General features: G+C 37.9%; 4 protein-coding genes across 6 annotated transcripts; 1 reads left to right on the top strand and 3 right to left on the bottom strand.

Annotated features, from left to right (window-relative positions):
• Nucleotides 1-267: 267 nt before the first annotated feature.
• LOC108149335 (cytochrome c oxidase subunit 6C-1) lies at nt 268-994 on the top strand. 2 transcript variants are annotated; one of them, XM_017276803.2, is made up of 3 exons: nt 268-366; nt 580-759; nt 824-994. In XM_017276803.2, exons 2-3 carry the CDS (start codon nt 587-589, stop codon nt 885-887), a joined length of 237 nt encoding a protein of 78 aa, XP_017132292.1. In that variant the 5' UTR covers nt 268-366; nt 580-586; the 3' UTR covers nt 888-994. The 2 variants fall into 2 exon arrangements, with proteins under 2 accessions (XP_017132292.1, XP_017132294.1); XM_017276805.2 differs by having other exon boundaries at nt 292-366; nt 583-759.
• Nucleotides 995-1,419: 425 nt separating this feature from the next.
• LOC108149334 (acylphosphatase-2) lies at nt 1,420-2,361 on the bottom strand. Its single transcript, XM_017276802.1, has 3 exons — nt 2,044-2,361; nt 1,714-1,840; nt 1,420-1,651 (listed from the first exon to the last, which is right to left on the bottom strand). The coding sequence occupies exons 1-3, from the start codon at nt 2,105-2,107 to the stop codon at nt 1,537-1,539; spliced, it is 306 nt and encodes a 101-aa protein (XP_017132291.1). The 5' UTR covers nt 2,108-2,361; the 3' UTR covers nt 1,420-1,536.
• Nucleotides 2,362-3,461: 1,100 nt separating this feature from the next.
• Nucleotides 3,462-12,803, bottom strand: LOC108149332. Of its 2 annotated transcripts, none has more exons than XM_017276800.2 (5): nt 12,729-12,803; nt 5,424-6,516; nt 4,721-4,873; nt 4,474-4,657; nt 3,462-4,166 (listed from the first exon to the last, which is right to left on the bottom strand). In XM_017276800.2, the coding sequence occupies exons 2-5, from the start codon at nt 6,153-6,155 to the stop codon at nt 3,829-3,831; spliced, it is 1,407 nt and encodes a 468-aa protein (XP_017132289.1). In that variant the 5' UTR covers nt 6,156-6,516; nt 12,729-12,803; the 3' UTR covers nt 3,462-3,828. The 2 variants fall into 2 exon arrangements, with proteins under 2 accessions (XP_017132289.1, XP_017132288.1); XM_017276799.2 differs by lacking the exon at nt 12,729-12,803 and adding an exon at nt 10,524-11,046.
• A 1,415-nt stretch (nt 12,804-14,218) lies between these two features.
• LOC108149331 (medium-chain acyl-CoA ligase ACSF2, mitochondrial) lies at nt 14,219-17,571 on the bottom strand. The gene is made up of 3 exons (XM_017276798.2): nt 17,295-17,571; nt 14,959-16,408; nt 14,219-14,617 (listed from the first exon to the last, which is right to left on the bottom strand). The coding sequence occupies exons 1-3, from the start codon at nt 17,363-17,365 to the stop codon at nt 14,357-14,359; spliced, it is 1,782 nt and encodes a 593-aa protein (XP_017132287.1). The 5' UTR covers nt 17,366-17,571; the 3' UTR covers nt 14,219-14,356.
• Nucleotides 17,572-17,789: the final 218 nt, after the last annotated feature.

Here is a 17,789-nt window from a genome sequence, read left to right as displayed (position 1 = left end):
AATAAATAAAATTTAAGAGAAATTCCACTGTGCATGTAAAAATATATATGTTTTGGTTATATATTGTTGGTATTAATTTGAAATTCAATAATATTTTTAGAATATAATAAACGTTGCCTTTTAATTCAGCCCTCTGACAGGCATCGTAAGTAAATACATTATTGTCAAATTAATTTTCTATATATTTAATTTATAACAGCTGCATATTTTGGTGTGACCATATTTAAAGTACTATAATTTTTAGAGATGGTAGAAGTTAGATGACTGCTGCCAATTATCGATTTTCACCTATGTTTTAAAAACATCGATGACACTAATATAAATATCGCTGTTTCTGCACCTCTATCTCTGACAAATTCTGCAAATGTGAGTACATAACAAGGTTTTTCGTTTTAAAACCATTTCTAAAGGGTTTTTTGGAATTATTGTAGAGTAATTTGTTGATTTTCTTCGATCCCCTAAATAGTTAAACAGTTGGCAGAAGCGACGCAACAGTTTTTATACGTTTTCTGCCAACTGCCTTTAAACCCCTTACGTAACTACAGAACAATATAATCGATTTGAGTGGTTTTTCCTTAGCAGCAAGATGACCAACGCTCCAGCAACCTCCAGTGTGGCAGGACCCGTGCTCCGTGGCCTCCACAATGCCACCATTAAGAGGAACCTGGCCATTTCTCTGGGATTGACCGCCATTATCACCGTCGCCTACAAACTGATGGTCAACGATCCCAAGAAGGCCGCCTACGCCGAATTCTACTCGTAAATATTACTTCCATGTACTCTATGGGTCACCAACTGATCGGTTTATTCCTAATCCTTTCAGGAAGTACGATGCCAACAAGTCCTTCGAGCGCATGAAGGCCGCCGGTCGTTTCCAGTCTTGTTAAACTAGGCAATCCCCACAAAACACATGTAGTCTAAGTCAAAAAGATGTTGAAGAGCAAGTGTTACGCTTCTGTATTGAAAACTAAATAGATTTCAGTCTACTTATGTGCGCGAAGCTGTTTTAATTTGGCTCTATAGGCTATGGTTTTCATAGTCAACCTACAATCTACTAGTTTTAAAAGCAATAACCTCTATCTACTCCTGGTTTTATAAATTGCCCCTATGATTTCCTGCTTCCAAAAAACGAAAAAGCAAAATGATTAATAACTCAATTGTTAGGATTTTTGATTACCTATTCAAACCTTAATTCCTATATACAATATATTAATTCTATATAATTCTTCTATAAATCAATGGTTTTTTCAAAAAAGGAATATTAGAATAAGTAATATTATAAAAGGTATAACTCTTAAAGTTGAATTTCAAAACATCTTATCAGGGTTTTTCCTTTTCCTTCCTTATAATGGTTTTCCTTAAAGAGTTTAACTCAGAAGAGAAAATTGCTTCAAAAACCAAATCAAACCAATTTTCAAATCCAATTATTATTACTTTCTTTATTATTTAATCGTATTTACAAACTTATTGAAGTAATGCACATAACAAACACACAAAACCATAATGCCGCACTCGATGTGTTGGGCGGAAAGACAACTAAAACCTAATAGCGAAGTCCTTGTAATCCAGTCGGCTGAGATTTCCCTGGTTCCGCAGCTCACAGCGATCGATTTGGCAGCCGGGGGATCCTTCGCTGGACAACCAGGTGATCCTGTGAGGAGAAATACATCAAGGATAACTCTTGGAAAGCGTAATCTATTCCAAATTACATACATCTTGTCCACCTCCTCCTTGGGACCCTGCATTTTGCCCACAATGGTGCCCTGTTTGCTGTTCTTCACCCAGCCCATGATTCCCGCCTTAACGCAGCGATCGCGGGTGTCTTTCGTGAGATTCAGGCCTGTCGGTCAAGATATCAGAGATATATATTTCTATATGGTCTAGTGCGTGTGGAATGGGGCGTGAAACAAAGCCAAGGACAAGTGTGGGGGCCCCAAAGTAACCAGCTACTGCGGGTTTATTTTTAGCCATCCACCAGAAAGAGCACTTGGGTTTCTAGCCCCCGATTCCTGATCCTAATCCCAATCCTCCCCTGAAACGCACCTTGCACATGTCCATAGACCTCAAAATCCAGCGTCACCAACTGCCGGATGTCCGGAATGCCCATTTCGATTGACTTCAAAACTTTACCAAATTCGCACTTTTGGTTATGTAAATTTTTCCTTTCCTTTTTTTGGCAACTTATCCGTTTTAAAATTATCACAAATGAGCCTTAAAATCTCTAGATTAACTGGAATCCTTTATTTTATATTTTTTAAATTTATTATTTCTTTTAATTTGCGATTTTTTTCCGCCGCGATCGTTCGATTTTCAACTAACCGTCGCAAATTTAAAACTAAAATGCCAAGTAGCATATCAATTGCTTTCTATTTTGCGTTTTCGATTTGTATTTGCGTATTTATTTTAGCCGCACGTTGCATTCTGCCTCTTTCTAAATGTCTTTTTGTTATTTTATTTTAGAGAAAAGAAAATACAAATTATATGGGAATCTTTGGGGCTGTCACAGGCAGCTGAGTTTTGTGCTCAGTATTTGGTTTTTGAGTGCACTACATTGGAATTTAAAATTTGTCAATATTCATTAAGGTATCTAAATGTAACATGTTTATAACTAAGCACCCTTAAAAAGCTTTCAATTATTTATCAACGTTAATCATATTTTATTTCAGATATTTTCCAGATTATCCATGATGTATTTAGTAAATTGTATATATATAAATATATATATTTGCAAAACCAAAAGTCTTTAAAGGCAAACCAAGTTACCAGATACATATACCCCATAAGCAACCATTAGCTTTACATATAGCATCAAAATCATACGATTAGGGTATTTATTCTATCTGTGGCTGCACATTGCTCAGTTTAGCAATAAAATTTAGAATTTTTTTCGCCTCAATGCATTGAACCAAAACAATGCATAGACTTTGTTTCTGGGACCCCTTCGATTTCGCTTTCTATATAATCCGCCTTTCAGCAATGTGAGGAATGACAAGTTCATAGCAGGCACAAAAGATGGGCCATGAGACTTTTATAAGACCAGACGAAAAGTGCATCTTATTTATACTTTTCTTCGATGAAAGGGAAATTTAATTTATCAATGCAATGTCTACACACAGTGTGAAAAGGTGTTATCCTTGTGTAGGTATTTGTCCTCGTCACAAAGCGGAAACCCAGAAAATAAAAATAACATTATATAGTCTAAATATAATCCACTGAATTAAGTATGTAAATAAATTATTTAATTTATTTTAGATTATAATTAATGTCTGCAAAAAATTAATAAAATTAAAAAAAAACTATTTAGGAAAAAAATTATACATAAAATAGTTTGTATAAAGAAGAATTTCGATATTTTAAATGAATAAACATAAAATTTTAATTGAATAAATAGGGACCTCTTGCCATTGGTTTGTCACTCGATATATATTTTTTTCATCCCCATTCAAAATTGCATTTCGATATTGGTTATATAGTATTTACAAATTTATTTCTTTGTTTATTGCGATATATGAAAATACCAATGTACAATGTTTATACGCTTAGTTGATTGGGTGAGGGTTTTTTCGTTACCAGGCTACATTTTTAAACACAGACCTGTAGTGGAAAATGCAAATATACTTATAATCTAAATACGTCGATCCTTAGATCTTTCTGTACAGCTTGGGATTTGGGATCGGGACTACATCTATTGGGTTAATGCTAAACATCTGACTCTTAAGTAAGCTCGGTAGGATTAAGCTTAGGCGATTAAAACTAATTTAACATCTAGACATAGAAACGATATTAACGACAACAAGTGGGCCAGGAATGGTCCGACGCGCCGGATCCCTAAACGATCTGCACGGCGGGATGTGGCTTCTCGATGAGACTGCTCTGCGCCTCCTTGTCCTTTTCCGCATTCCGGCCGAGTGAGGCGTGCTCCGGTTTTAGATAGTAATGCGGCGGTGGCGACTGCGAAGATGATGTCGTCTGATTGGCACACTTCTTCCGGCGTTCGCGGAGGAAGTGCAGCCGCACATAGTTGATGGGTATATCGACACTATCGGCGCCCACGCCCTCGGCATCGATGAAAACCCCACGCACCAGGATGGAATTGGAGCACTTGAGGGCAGCGAGGAGCAGGAATGGCACTAGGTGCGTCAGCCAGAAGCTCAGCAGCCTGTTATCTGTAGCGAAAAAAAGATAAATAATTAACACTGAAAACTCGCAATTATATTATCCAAATTAAATGATTTTTAAGAGATAACTAAAGAGATAATATATTTTAACAAAGTAAATATATAAGTAGTAATAGAAAAAAAAAAATATATAAATAATATAGAAGTCCTCTTGCTATCAACTTGTATTACTTATTTAAAGAAACTTATCTAAATAATAGCATATCTATTATAAATTACACTGCATAGAATTGAAATTTAAACCAAAATCTTTAAATAAGTATTTAAAAATTGCATTTTGTAATAAATTCCTTACCTGGATACAAGTACACATCCAGTAGATTCCAAATGCCGCGCCAGGCATTCACAGCCCCAAAGAAAGTCATCATATAGTAAATGTCGCATATGATCAGCTTGGGGATTCCGCTTATACGACGGCACACATACCGCATCAGTGGGTGGATGAGGAAGGTCACAAACACTGTGAGATACCCAATGAGCTATAGAGGGATGGAATATCTAATTAATACTACCGATATGGTGGGAATTCTAGCGATCCTTACCAGCGATCCCCAGGCTGACTTGGCCCGATCCGCCGGAAAGAGCAGCAAGTCAAAGATTCCCCAAACTCCGCGCCAGGCGATGACCACCAAACTGCCAATGACAAAGACCGAGAACAGGGTGTCCAACACATACAGGCCAGGTTGATGAAAACCCTAAGGAATAAAGGTCCGTAATAAGTACAAAAAATATAATTTTTAAGGGTGAAGAATATTTTTCCTTGCTAAATTTTGTAGGAAGTTTCTTAAAAAAGAGCTTTTAAATCTTTAAATAACAGAGATCAAATGTTTTATACCTATGTTTTTAAGATTGTAGGGTTATAAAACTTATTCATGTTACGCTTTAAACTCTTAAAACTATTATTTATAATCCTTCAAAATTTAATTATTTATCTATTTAATGACAAGACTATACAATAATTTAATTTATAAGTAAAAGGCAAAAAACCGTCAACAAAATATATATAGATATAAACTATTCATATACTCTGGTTTTTGATTTAAATATTCATGTTGAAATATTGGTTAGTTTTCTTTTGAAAGATATAAATCAATTTCTTTTAAATTCGAAGACCATATAATTTGCATTTCATTTAATAATGTTATACATTTTCTACTGATAAAGTAACAATGGCTTTATCAAGGTGTTTTTTTATTTAATGGTAAAGTATAATTTAGTTTTTTCAATATTTCCCATTTTACTCACGGGTATTTTGAACATGGTGTCCACCTCAAAGTAGTCGCTCTTGTGGTCCATGGTGACCGTATAGGGGGCTGCGCCCAGGTTCCTCAGCGTCCTGGTGGCCACCAGGAAGACCAGTGCGATGGCCGTGACCACGGAGACGATTATCAGGGAGTCGATGCTGGTCAGCCAGTCGCAGAGCAGCCAGGCACCGCGCCACATATTAACGCAGACGATCCCAAAGACGGCCGTATAGAGTCGCGATACGGTGTAGTAGGTGAGTCGCCTCCTGTCCGGATGCACATGCTCCTTGAAGAAGTTCTGCGTGACGGTGAAGAGGAAGTGGCCTAGTCCGCCTATCAGAAAGCTGGCCAAGGCCGAAAGCGGCAAACTGCGAGGGAACAGGTAGACACCCATCAGCTCCCAGGTGCCGCGCCAGTAGGCAATCACACAGGGAGCCACCACCAGGCAGGATAGCAGCATGTCCAGCAGCTCCAGCAGCAGCTCATGGAGATCCCGTCGCGGTGTTTCCGCCTCCAGACGCTTCTCGCAGGCAGGTGAGTGTGCGCTCAGGTGGATGGTGGGTGTGGGTTTGGGTTTGGGTGTTGCTGTGGATGTGGCTGTGGGTGTAGAATGCATTTGCAGACGCACCGGATGTGGATGTGATGGGGATTGTGGATGGAGGTGCTGCAGGAGCTGCTGATCCGTCACCGATGCTCCATGGCAATGGGAACTGCCCTTGTCCGTGGTCAACATCTCGTTGGGTTTTGTTCTTTTCTCACTGTTGTTGTCACTGGGGAATCTCCTAATTCGCCCCCAATTAAAAGCAATTATCACTTTTTTTTTCGACTAGGAGCGCTCCTGAACGCTGCTCGTCGGCGGCTCGGATGTTTTTGAAGCAGTCAGGTAACTAAATGCATTCCGCAACCGGTAATCTCCGCAAGCCTCACCGCCGCTGCATCGCCGCTGCTGTGATAATAATCTGGCACTGATAATTAAACCGTCTATCTGCGGGTCCCTCGCGTTCTCTCCAAAGTCTGGCCGCAGTTGCATAATCCGCTCTAGCATTCGCATCCACATCCACTGTCACATCCACGTCGAGGTTGCCATTTGCCGTCTGGACAGCGATAGGGGGAGAAAAAGAAATAATTATAGTATAATTATTAAATGAGCCCGGGATCCTTATCACCATCTCCTCCCCCGGTTATCAATCGTTCCGCGGGGGCAAGCAAGACAAAAAAAATAAGTAAAGTCCTAATAAGTATTTAATAGTTATATAGTTTATAGACCTAGCAGATGCGGGCTTATCGCCATCCGACTGTTTCCAGTATTCACCGACATTTAAAAGCGGACCTTGGGCTCTGTACTCGTGCATCAAGTGTTAATATTAAGGCAGGTTTACTATAAAATTGAAGAGATAACACTTCCAAGCACCGGGAAGCTGCACAGATTACTAGTCTTGATTAAAAAAAGGAACTAAATTTATTAACTATTTCTATACAGTTACAAACTATACAATCCAAAAGAAAAAGAATACATGCAACTAAAGGATTCAATTTAAAGAAAGTTCGAACAGAGATATTGTATCTATCATTCCTTAAACTGTTTTTTTGTTATTATTGTTTTAGTAAAAGTTTTAAAAAGCTTCATAAACTAATTAAATCTCGCTGATCTTGATTAAATAATGAAATTATGTTAATTATTTATTTCTGTAAAGTAACCAAGTAATCAAAAATATTTTATAATATTTTCTGGCTTAAATTTAACTAAGTAATCCAAAAAGAAAGCAAAGTACAGCTTTTCGCAATAGTCTTTTTGACAACCAATACAATAACTTCCAAATAAATCTGCAACTTAAGTACTTTCGCGATAGTGATTTAAGCGTATTTACATGCGTGCTATGATTGTTTTACTATTGTTAAAAAATACCATAAAGCTTTTAAAAACAAATTGTGAGTCAGAATTTTCGGAATAAAATGTATTAAAAAAGTAATTTAACCAATTAGTTTCACATAATACCAGTGGAACTAATATTTTATATAATCTTTATTATAAAAATAGAAAAAAAGTTCCCATTTCTATGACTCATTAAATATGGTTTATTTAAATCATTGTTTGGATTAAAGCCATCAAGGGAATCCTTTATAGCCGCTCAATGGTTTTAATGTTATTAGGGGGTTTAAAACGAGAACGACCACAACAAGATATGAAAAGCCAGCACACTCGTTTGTTTACCCAAGTCAGATGTCCCACATTTTATGGATATCACCTGAGATGAGAGCCTGAGTAGAGTCCAAGCTCTTTTACTGATAGCTCAACGTCAACGTGACAATTTGTGCGTTGAGTGGCCTCTCCACGCGGCACTTAAGTCGCCCCCTCGGACTTATCTCAAGTGACTTAATGGATCCAATTTAGCGGCTTTGATTAAAAGTAGAAAGTCAAGCGACAGCGAAACAAAAAGCGAAAGTGATCCGATCCACACGCCAGGGCATGGGCATGGGCATGGGCATGGGCATGGGCATGGGCATGGGCATGGGAGTCTTGAACCTGTGCCACTTGAACCTGCCACTTGAGTGGCCAGGTCAGGGGCAATCAGAAAGGGATTCTTTAAATGATGCAATGCTTGGTCGGGGAGATCTGGCTATAAGCTTAAAATAATCGACACACACAAGTGATTTCCACATTCAAAATTCTGCACAGAAACAACATTTAAGCCGACTTAATATTTACAAAAGGAAACTCTAAATTAATTAATGCATATCCCAAGCTTAAAACCGTATTAATAAATGACTTCCATAATTTGTAAGCTTCTATCGAATAGTTCCTTCAAAAGTATTTTACATATTTCAAAACAGATATTAATAAAAATGTATTTTTAAATTAATACAATAAAATAACAATAAAATATTTGGTATTCACTTTTCCTATTTTAAAGCTAAGTTAGGTTATTTTTAGTAAAACTAAGTTAAATTTTGATGCATGATTCCATCTACAGAATAGCTAAAGATACGTTAAAAAAACTGTTAAAATAAATTACAAAATCTCAGTCATTTGTAATGTAAATCGAGGAAGGCAGTGATCGTTTTAAGCGAGTGTGTAGTTCTTATTTGTTCTTTTTTCTAAATTTAAATCTTGTATAATGGATTCTGCGCCAATTCCATTTATAGTCTTTTACGTCTCCGACAATTATGCACTGGCAGTGTCTAATTAGTCGAAGCCCCGCTCACTGCCCCCCTCGGAATTAGTGCAGGATGTTTGTGATTTTCGTGTTTTGCTTGCTGGCCGTCTGCGGCGGCAACGCGGCGTATGCGCGATAATTAAACACACGACTTGCATGGGACCGCCGTCGAAGGTCCAAAGCGGGGATATGGGATTTTGGATTTCAGATTTCGCATTTCGTTTGGATCCACAGAGGACGGCTACTACTTGCTGTTTGGGTCAAGCGCATTCGCATTTAAATCGGCTGGCTAAATAGACGACCCGCTGAGCGGCTCATTGCGCCCAGCAAGACTTCCTCGTTTTGGGGGGTTTTCAGATATTCAGATATTCAGAGATGGATGGATGATGGAGGGATGATGCTGAATTGAGAACAGGGCGGCATCGAGGAGGGGGGTTTTTCAAGTTCAAACTCCCCAAGTGGGCCAATGCGATGCAAATGCACATTGTACTCCAATTATGTCGGCTAATTGACAAAGAACGGGTGACAATTCAAATGCCAAATTGGACGCGCTGCGACTGATTCTCAATTTTCGCAAGGTTCTTGATAAGTCCCAGCCCCCGAGTTGCGACTTGAATGCCAGCTAATTAGGTTTGCCAACACAAACGAGCTGCAAATATTACCCCCTACTATATTTATTTCTGGGCAAAGATATACAGATATATAGATAGATGAATAAGGCCGAGCCCGCCAAACACTAAAATCCCACGAAATGCCGCCTTTTATTTGGATATTGTTAAGTGTTTACGATCCTAATTGGCCTCTGACTTATTCGAAAGCGGTTTCAGGTGCGATAATGGCAAGAGTACATCTCCTAACAGCTCCCCTTTTGTTCAATATTTGCCCGTGTCATTATCAGCTCATAAGTGCTCTTTTTGCTGGCATTATTCTCAGGTTGAATAATCGCAACTGAGCGAACCTAATACACAATTTCAAGGGGCACTTAATCACTAGCAAGATGGGCAAACATTTTCCGCATTGATCGTCTAGCGCCATTTAAGTGTAACACTTCATATGTAAATGTCAGATTTTTATTTCCTCTGTAAACTGTGGGTGTCAACTTTGATCAGCGTGTATTTTAAATTCAATAAACAGACAATCAACTTAGCATAATTGGTCACTCCCATCAACCTGTGTGTCCAGCATCTAATTTAAATGATTTTTCTCATGTCATTTATAAAGCTTTTATATTTAAAAGGTTGACTTCTTTTTCGGAATAGAATTAAATTTAAGTAAAATCAATTGAAATTAAAGACAACACTGCGTATGAGTAATCATTTTAAATTAATTTGTACTTGTGTCTTTTTGAATGTTAAGAAAACCAAATGAATCCCTTATTTCGTGTTAAAACAAAAACGCTTATATTAAAATCTATCTCAACCAAAACAAAAACAAAATTTCCAAATTATTGAGATAAGATTTAAACCGACTCAATTTGCTAATTGTTTTTTGTTATCGCTTTGTACATATTGTTAAATTATTTATTAAATGATAAGTATGTGAATAAATAAATAAAATTTACCATAAGCTGCAACAATAAAGTTATATTTTGATAAGCTATTTTAGGAAAAACATTAGAGTTGTTAAACATTTTGTTTTATCTAATTAGAAACTCTAACATTTTGCGAAACAAGTGCCGTATTTCGAAATTGCTACGATTAGATTGGACAGTCAAATCCAATCGGCTAACTTGTAAATTGATATCCCTTATCAGTTATAGATTTACAAATATTACAAAATAATACATTTTAAGGGAGCGGAAAATGCGTGGGCAGCGATAAACAAACAGTAAAACCGCGACCACACTATACACACACACACACGCACATACTGCAGAAATCACACTCACACACTCAAAGCAACGATGGACTGTAATAAATTTTGCAAAAACAAAAACATGGGATTACCGTTTAAAATTAGCAGAGCTTGCTGTTGCTGATTTTGTTGTATATTTTTTTTTGTTTTCTGCTGCGTGGTGCGTGAGTCGCAAGTGCGAAAGAGATGGCTGCAGCAGTAATTCCAGGGGTTTGATTTTGTTTTACTTTTACAGCACACACACACACACACACCGGAAATGATCGGGTTTTATCGAATTGCTTCGATTACTTCGTACGTCGGTTTCGGCTTCGATTTAATTTCGATTTCGTTCGATAGACCGTTACACCGTTAGACGTTGACCGTAGATGTTTGATGTTCGAATGCGCGTTCGCGACTTCTGGCGCTACTATATATATGCCTATACTCGTAGGAATTGGCTAAGCTCGGGCATACAAATACACGAAAATCACACACAAATACTGGCGCATTTGCAATCTAGTTTATATTTGTACACGGTTGTTTGAACTCGGCAAAGCGATCTGATCGTTCTGATCGCTCGTCAGTCGCCGGTGGCCGCAGCTACTCAACTGGACAACTGTGGTTATCCGGGGGATCCGCAACCGAAACTGCCTCTGATTTGGGTCTCCGTCGCGGACTGAGTGCCCCAAAAGCCCCCAGCGCGTAAAAATCGCCACAGCTTTACATCCAGTCCCCCTTTATCGAGTCAAAATCCGAGCTTGAGCATTTTCACCGATAGCAAATTCGGATTTTGCCACCATTAGTTTAAGTATTTTAGGTATTTTTTCCAAAAAAATTACATATCTGTTTTCAGAATTTTCGACTCTTGCGAAACCGTTACAAAAATGTCTTCTATTTATACTTGTGTTTGGAAATTTTTGAAATTGTCACCCAAGAGCTTTCCCACAGCTATAAGCTTTCTTTACAGGCTATGGCAGCACTATTTTTTAGTATTATGATCACTTCTTAGCAGCTACAGTAAAGAAAATTTATATTGGAACGGAAATTTCCAACGGAAATATTTGTTTTAATTTAGAGGCAATTCTAAAATTTTGTATATCAGTTAAATATGGATCATACCTTGTTCTTAATTTAAAAAAAAAAATTATTCGGAACTGGGGCATTATAAAAAATGATATAATTGAAGAAAATTAGTTAAGTGTTTTCATGTTTTGTTTTCTTTTTAATCCTTGTTCAGAAGCAGGTTGTGGTTGATTAATTATGAATCAATTAATCAATGATATGGATATTAAAAAACTATTATCGAACGATCAACAATGTTAGAAATGCAATTTATTATAGGTTGGCAGTAATAAGTAGCATGACTTAACTGACTTAAATAATTCAGTGTGAGAATTAGTTTAGAGTATTGAAAGGCTTGGAATATGTAATTTGCACATCAATATTGGGGAAATCCCATGAAAATGCCATAAAGCTTGATAACTAGGTATTTTTTTTGATTTGTTAATAATTATTACCAGACGTCGCGTAACAGAAATTTTGAAATAATAACGATGCAAGTGCATCGAGTGCAAATCTATAAATATTTAATTACGCCTGGGAACTGGAAAACGTGGCAGTATCAAAACGCAGTTACACTTTCCCTTCGAATCAGAATGATTTAATTTATGCGTGAATAATTTTAGATAACAAAAAATAAGTACTGTGATTGTGCAAATAAATAAATTCAATTAGCTACTGTTTGACAGGTGAAGATTTATATTGCAATTGAAATGAGTTTCCCATCCATAAATTTAACTAATGCTACACATGACTGGTATTTTTTATTAGATTACCGTTTTTACACTCATAACCGTCGGTTGTGATTTTCTTTGTCTTATAAATAGCACAAATCACAGATATTAAAAGATAATGGGTAATTTAATAGAGCATTGGAAAAAACGTTTATGCTTATTTATGGGTTAACCTTGAAATCGGTTGACTTAGATTGTTTTGCCAAAATAAACTCAAGTACTCGTCTGGTTCTCTATCTCTGGACGCAAGGCTGTTTCTTTATCAACACAAAAGTTTGAAGGAAGTACAATTTCAAACCCAAATAATGCTACTTATCAAAAGATTCCATCACAAAAACAATAATATACTTAAAAGTTTTTAAATATTTTTCATGTTTTAAACTCGAGTTTCTTGTAATCATATAATTATTACAACGGTTTTTATGATAGCCTTTTCTCACGTTTCTTAGCATTTTATATTAAGTTTACACACTTTTGTAATAAAAATAATCAAAAGATCGCCAAATTTCACCATAATCTTACCAATTTTCAGATAACAGCTATCAAAATATGAAAAAATCGATTGAGAAACTTTTGGAGCGCACTGATACGTATTTAAAGCCGGTCACAACAGTACTAACCTACGACAAAATAAACCAGATTCAACTTGAGATCTGTTTTGGAGATCGCTGAGATATTCCAATGCCAACTGATCCGAGTTTTTCGGTCAGACCTATGCAAATCATATCAAAAATCACCGATGTCACCGATGCTTTTCAGTGTGCTGGATTGTTTATTAATTTAATTAATTAGCCCAAGCTTTATCAAATATTTGCATACGTCTCCACCGATTTGAGCGCGCGATGATCACCAACTAAAAGCGTTGCAAAATATTTGAACCCTTCAAACGCCCAAATCGGAGGCGTCGTGTTATCGCCACCGAAATGATAAGACCGAACCGAGAGGAAGGTGTATGTGTACACATATGGGTCCATTCCACTCCCTTTAAGCTGTTTGACTGGCCTATTCCACTTCGGCGGCGATTAGAAATTAATGTAAATGTCCCGGCCCCAACTGGATTCTCATGTGTATTTTTCCGCAATAATCGTAGATTCGTTCCGAATTCCCGTTCTGATGACAAAAGCTGTTGCTATCACAGCGTTGCGAAAACACAGGCATTAAGACCGAAAGACCCGTCCAATCAGTTGCCGGGTCATAAAGATCGAGCAATGCCTATCGGTTTCGATGCTAAAGACCCGAAGGGGTTCGCCTTTTCGCGCGGTTTTAATCGCACGCAAATCGCTAGGGCTTCGAACAACACGATTCTTTTACTGTTTAGCTGATTAAAATTAAAACTTAGATTGGGAAACATAAGTGTATTTTCAGAATCAGCTTTCCAAACAATTTGGTTCAGATTTAATTTTATTGTAAAGAAAATCTAGGTTAAATTGAAATCAATCTAAATGATCTACAAAACGAATTGCGCATAAATAAACCTACACAAAAATGGGTTTGAAAATTAAAAGAGAAGAATACAAAAAATGTCATAAATATTTGTTATTTGACCAATTGGTCTTACAACTCAGCTGATAAGGTATTTTCATTCTCATTAAATTTGGGCGAACTGATTAAAGGTTATTGAGCTTAAAAGATCTGTTGTTGCTCAAATTTTCAGCAAATATGCACACAACAAATATTTTCTGAACACAAACTGAGGAATATTTTAATCTACGTTAAATACGGTTGTCTACGCTAAAAGAAGATTTAAAATCTGTGCAATAAAATGAGAAATTATTGGTTTAATTAAAAATATACTACACTTTTGATAAATTAAATTGAAGTGAAGAACAATAAAAATAACAGGAAAAGAGAAGTCTAATAATACCACAAGTTAATTTACTTTGACAGCCATAAGTGTGCTACATATAATCATTTTTTGGTAGCCATTTTACTTGACTAACCTAAAAGTAGGCAACAAAAAGGTTTTTGGGAACTTAATAATTAAAAAAAAAAACGAGAACAATGTTCATTGCTATGTTTTAAGACATTTTAATTCTATGCACCTGCAGTAATGGTAAATAAGTCAATTGGTTATGTAAGCCAAACTCAAAATGACTTTATATAAAAGCTTAATATATTGTTCTATTAAAAACTATATAATCAGTGTACGACTAAGCACTAACGGCCTTAAGTTCTGTGGACTCCTTTCCTTTGAAGGCCTCCACCAGTTTGAATTTCTGGACTTTGCCGGAGGTGGTTTTTGGGAATGCATCTATGGGGATCACATATCTGGGCACCTTGAAGTGGGCCAGCTTGCCCTTGCTGTATTCCTTCAAGGTTTCCGCGGTGAAGGAGGCGGGGTCCACGCCCTCCTCAAGGCGAACGTAGGCACAGACCTCCTCGCCCAGTCGCTCGTCGGGAACACCAATCACCTGCGGAATGGAAAATTATTAATTATTATCTAATAAATAAAGAAAATTATAATTTAAGTTGAACTGATAAAAAAATGTAATAGTAAAAATAAATATCTTACTCTTGAATTTAAAATAATATTAAATACAATTTATTTTAATTATACTAATAAAAATTAATTGCATGGTTTAATATTAAAATATTTTAATTTATGTGGAAATATTAAATTTTGGCTAGTCCCAACATAACTTGTATTCATTTTATTTGATTTTAGATATTTAAATCAATAAATGCATTTTAATTAAGTTGATATTTGGATTTACTATGTTGTTGTTTACTACCAGTGTATATATCGACTCACATGAGCTTCGATGATCTGCGGGTGGGAATTCAGAAAGTCTTCAATCTCTTTGGGGAAAATGTTTTCGCCGCCGCGGATGAGCATCTCCTTGAGTCGGCCCACGATCCGGCCATAGCCATTCTCCTCGAGGATGAACTGATCCCCTGTGTGCAGCCACATGTTCTTGATGGTTTCCTTCGTCTTGGCCTTATCCCCATGATAGCCAATCATGGTGGTGTAGCCACGGACACACAGCTCACCGGGCTGTCCGAAGGGCACACACCTGCCCTGCGCATCCACCACCTTGGCTTCGATGTGATCTTGGAGATGACCCACCGAATTCAGGACGATCTCACTGTCATCGCCGGGCAGCGATTGAAAGATCACCGCCGTTGACTCGGTCAGGCCATAGACACTGTGCACCGCTTCCACTCCGAGGACATTGCGCACATCCTTGATGAGCTGCGGCGACACAATGGCACCGCCCGTGACGGCCTTCTTGATCCTGCCCAGCGGCACCTGCAGTTTCTTCTGCTTGCTCACCAAATCCACATACATGGTGGGTGTGCCATGGATCACCGTACACTTTTCGTTGACAATCGCCTGCAGCGAGTCCTTGGGACTGAAGCCAGCGGCTGGCATGACCATCGTGGCTCCTTTGGCCAACCCAGCCATGATCGAGATGCACACTCCGAAGGCATGGAACAGCGGCACCTGAACACAAATCCGCTCGCCCTCCAGTTGATTGCGATTGGCCACATGGATGCCATTGTTGACGAAGCTGTAGTGCGAAAGTACTGCCGCCTTGGGATTGCCAGTGGTTCCCGAGGTAAACTGAATATTGCAGGCGGACTCTGGCAGTATGTCCCTCTGGATTTTGGCCACTTCCTCGCGTTCCGATTGGTTGGCCAGATTTTGTAACTCCTCGAAGCGCAGGGTCCCCTTTAATGAGTCTCTACTTTCGATGATCACAGATTTCAAATGCGGAAACTTCTCACTCCGGATTTTGCCAGGCTGCGCATCCGCAATTTCCGGGCAGATATCCCTTAAAATCTCATAGTAGTTCTGGCTCTTATAACTCTCCGGTGCAATGATGGCCTTAATATCCACCTTATTGAGGCAATAGGCCATCTCGGGTCCTTGGTAGGCGGGATTCAGGCCCACCGAGGTGAGGCCCGCTCGAGCTGCGCCCATCATTCCGAGGTACCAGTGCATATAGTTGGGTGCCCACAAGCCAATGGCATCACCACGCTGAAGTCCCAATTTCCGGAATCCCGCCGCCAAGGCATCCGCTTCACGTAGCAACTCCTTGAAGGTGAACCGTTTTCGCTCATGACAGGATACAATGGCCTCCACGTCTCCGTATTTCGCCACTGACAACTCCAGTTCCTGGCCAATGGTGCGATACACCAGAGGATGTGGACTCACATGGTGCTTATGGCTGATCAGGATGGGCAACGTGGTGGAGATACTGGTAAGGAGAAAATAAATTAAAATTAATATATAAGTTAGAAAATATTAATATTAAATAGTGATTTTGTAATTTTAACTGTTTTCGTGTCAAAATCAAAATATCACCATTAGCGGTTTGTGCTTCTGCTGTGTGGGTTTACATTTTTGCTGAGTGTAAAAGCTTTTAGAAAGTGAAAAAGCTTATAATTTAAATAGTGTGTAAGCCCACGTTGGTACATACATACATACGTATGTATAATTATTATCACTTAATAGTTTTTGCTGACAGATTCTGCTTCCGATTTGTAAGTGTGATTTAATATAATTACCAAACCGAGATTTGGTGCGCGTGCCAAGAGCCGTTTACATATTATAATATGTATATTAATATTTAACCAGGGTGAGAATTAATCGGTTATTGAAACTTATATCTTGTGTTAATTACACAAACCCTTGTAATTGTAATTGTCTTGACGCTTGTTGACAGAAATTACCTCAGCACTTGAGCTTCGTGGCCACAATAAATTATCAAGCGAGTGGAAAGTTCTGTTGACGATTTGCTTATCTATTGAAATTCATCTAAATTAACACACGATAATTAAAGCGACCAGGTTGTGGTCTGTTTTTAAACTACACGCCCCTTTTAAGTTAAGGACTTTCGATTAAGACCTACGTAAGCTAATTAAATTTATGTGTTCTAGCAACTGTACCATCTATCTGGAATCTGAAATATTACGCAATGTGGCAGAGGGAGTAAAATGGGGATTATAGCTTGTTTTAACCAGAACTGCGCATTTAGATGATGGAAATTTTCTACCCTGCATGCACTTTGCAGGTAGTATATATAAATAAAAGTGACCTTGACCTTTTCTTTAAGGATAAGAATCCTTAAAGGACCTGCCTACCTGCGTATCGAGTTGAAAGCACATCTCTGCCTCAGCATTTGTCTGGAGATGATCCGCAGTTTCCTATTCATCTTGTCGAATATCACAGTTGCTTGTTTTAAGTTAACGATAATATATTAATGATTCATAGTATGCACAATTTCACTTTCACTTAAAACAATTGTTTAATTTGCCCTCCAGTTGATTGTTTAATGAAATGTGTATTTTATTGCTAATGGAATTTTATAGCAGTCTAGTTACGTCCGTAGCCCACCAAGTTCTGAAGCAAACTGAGCGGAGTTCATCTTATCGCCATACGTTCTGCCATATTCGCTGCCTCTGCCAGCACTTTTTAAAATGTTTTATTAATTTCTTTATAGCTTGACAAGACCATTGCCGGCCTTTGTTTTGCTTTGCATTTTTACGCTTATATTTTGCTTGCATTTTTGTTTGCTTTTGCCAGCACGTGAGGCTTTGAGTTGTCACAGTGTGTGTTTTATTTTACTATGTTTGTTC

The sequence above is a fragment of the Drosophila elegans genome, unplaced genomic scaffold (genome assembly GCF_018152505.1).
Source record: "Drosophila elegans isolate 14027-0461.03 unplaced genomic scaffold, ASM1815250v1 contig_814, whole genome shotgun sequence".
Lineage (NCBI taxonomy): Eukaryota > Metazoa > Arthropoda > Insecta > Diptera > Drosophilidae > Drosophila > Drosophila elegans.
Note: the sequence above shows the minus strand (reverse complement) of the source record. Positions and strands in the feature narration are given on the sequence as shown.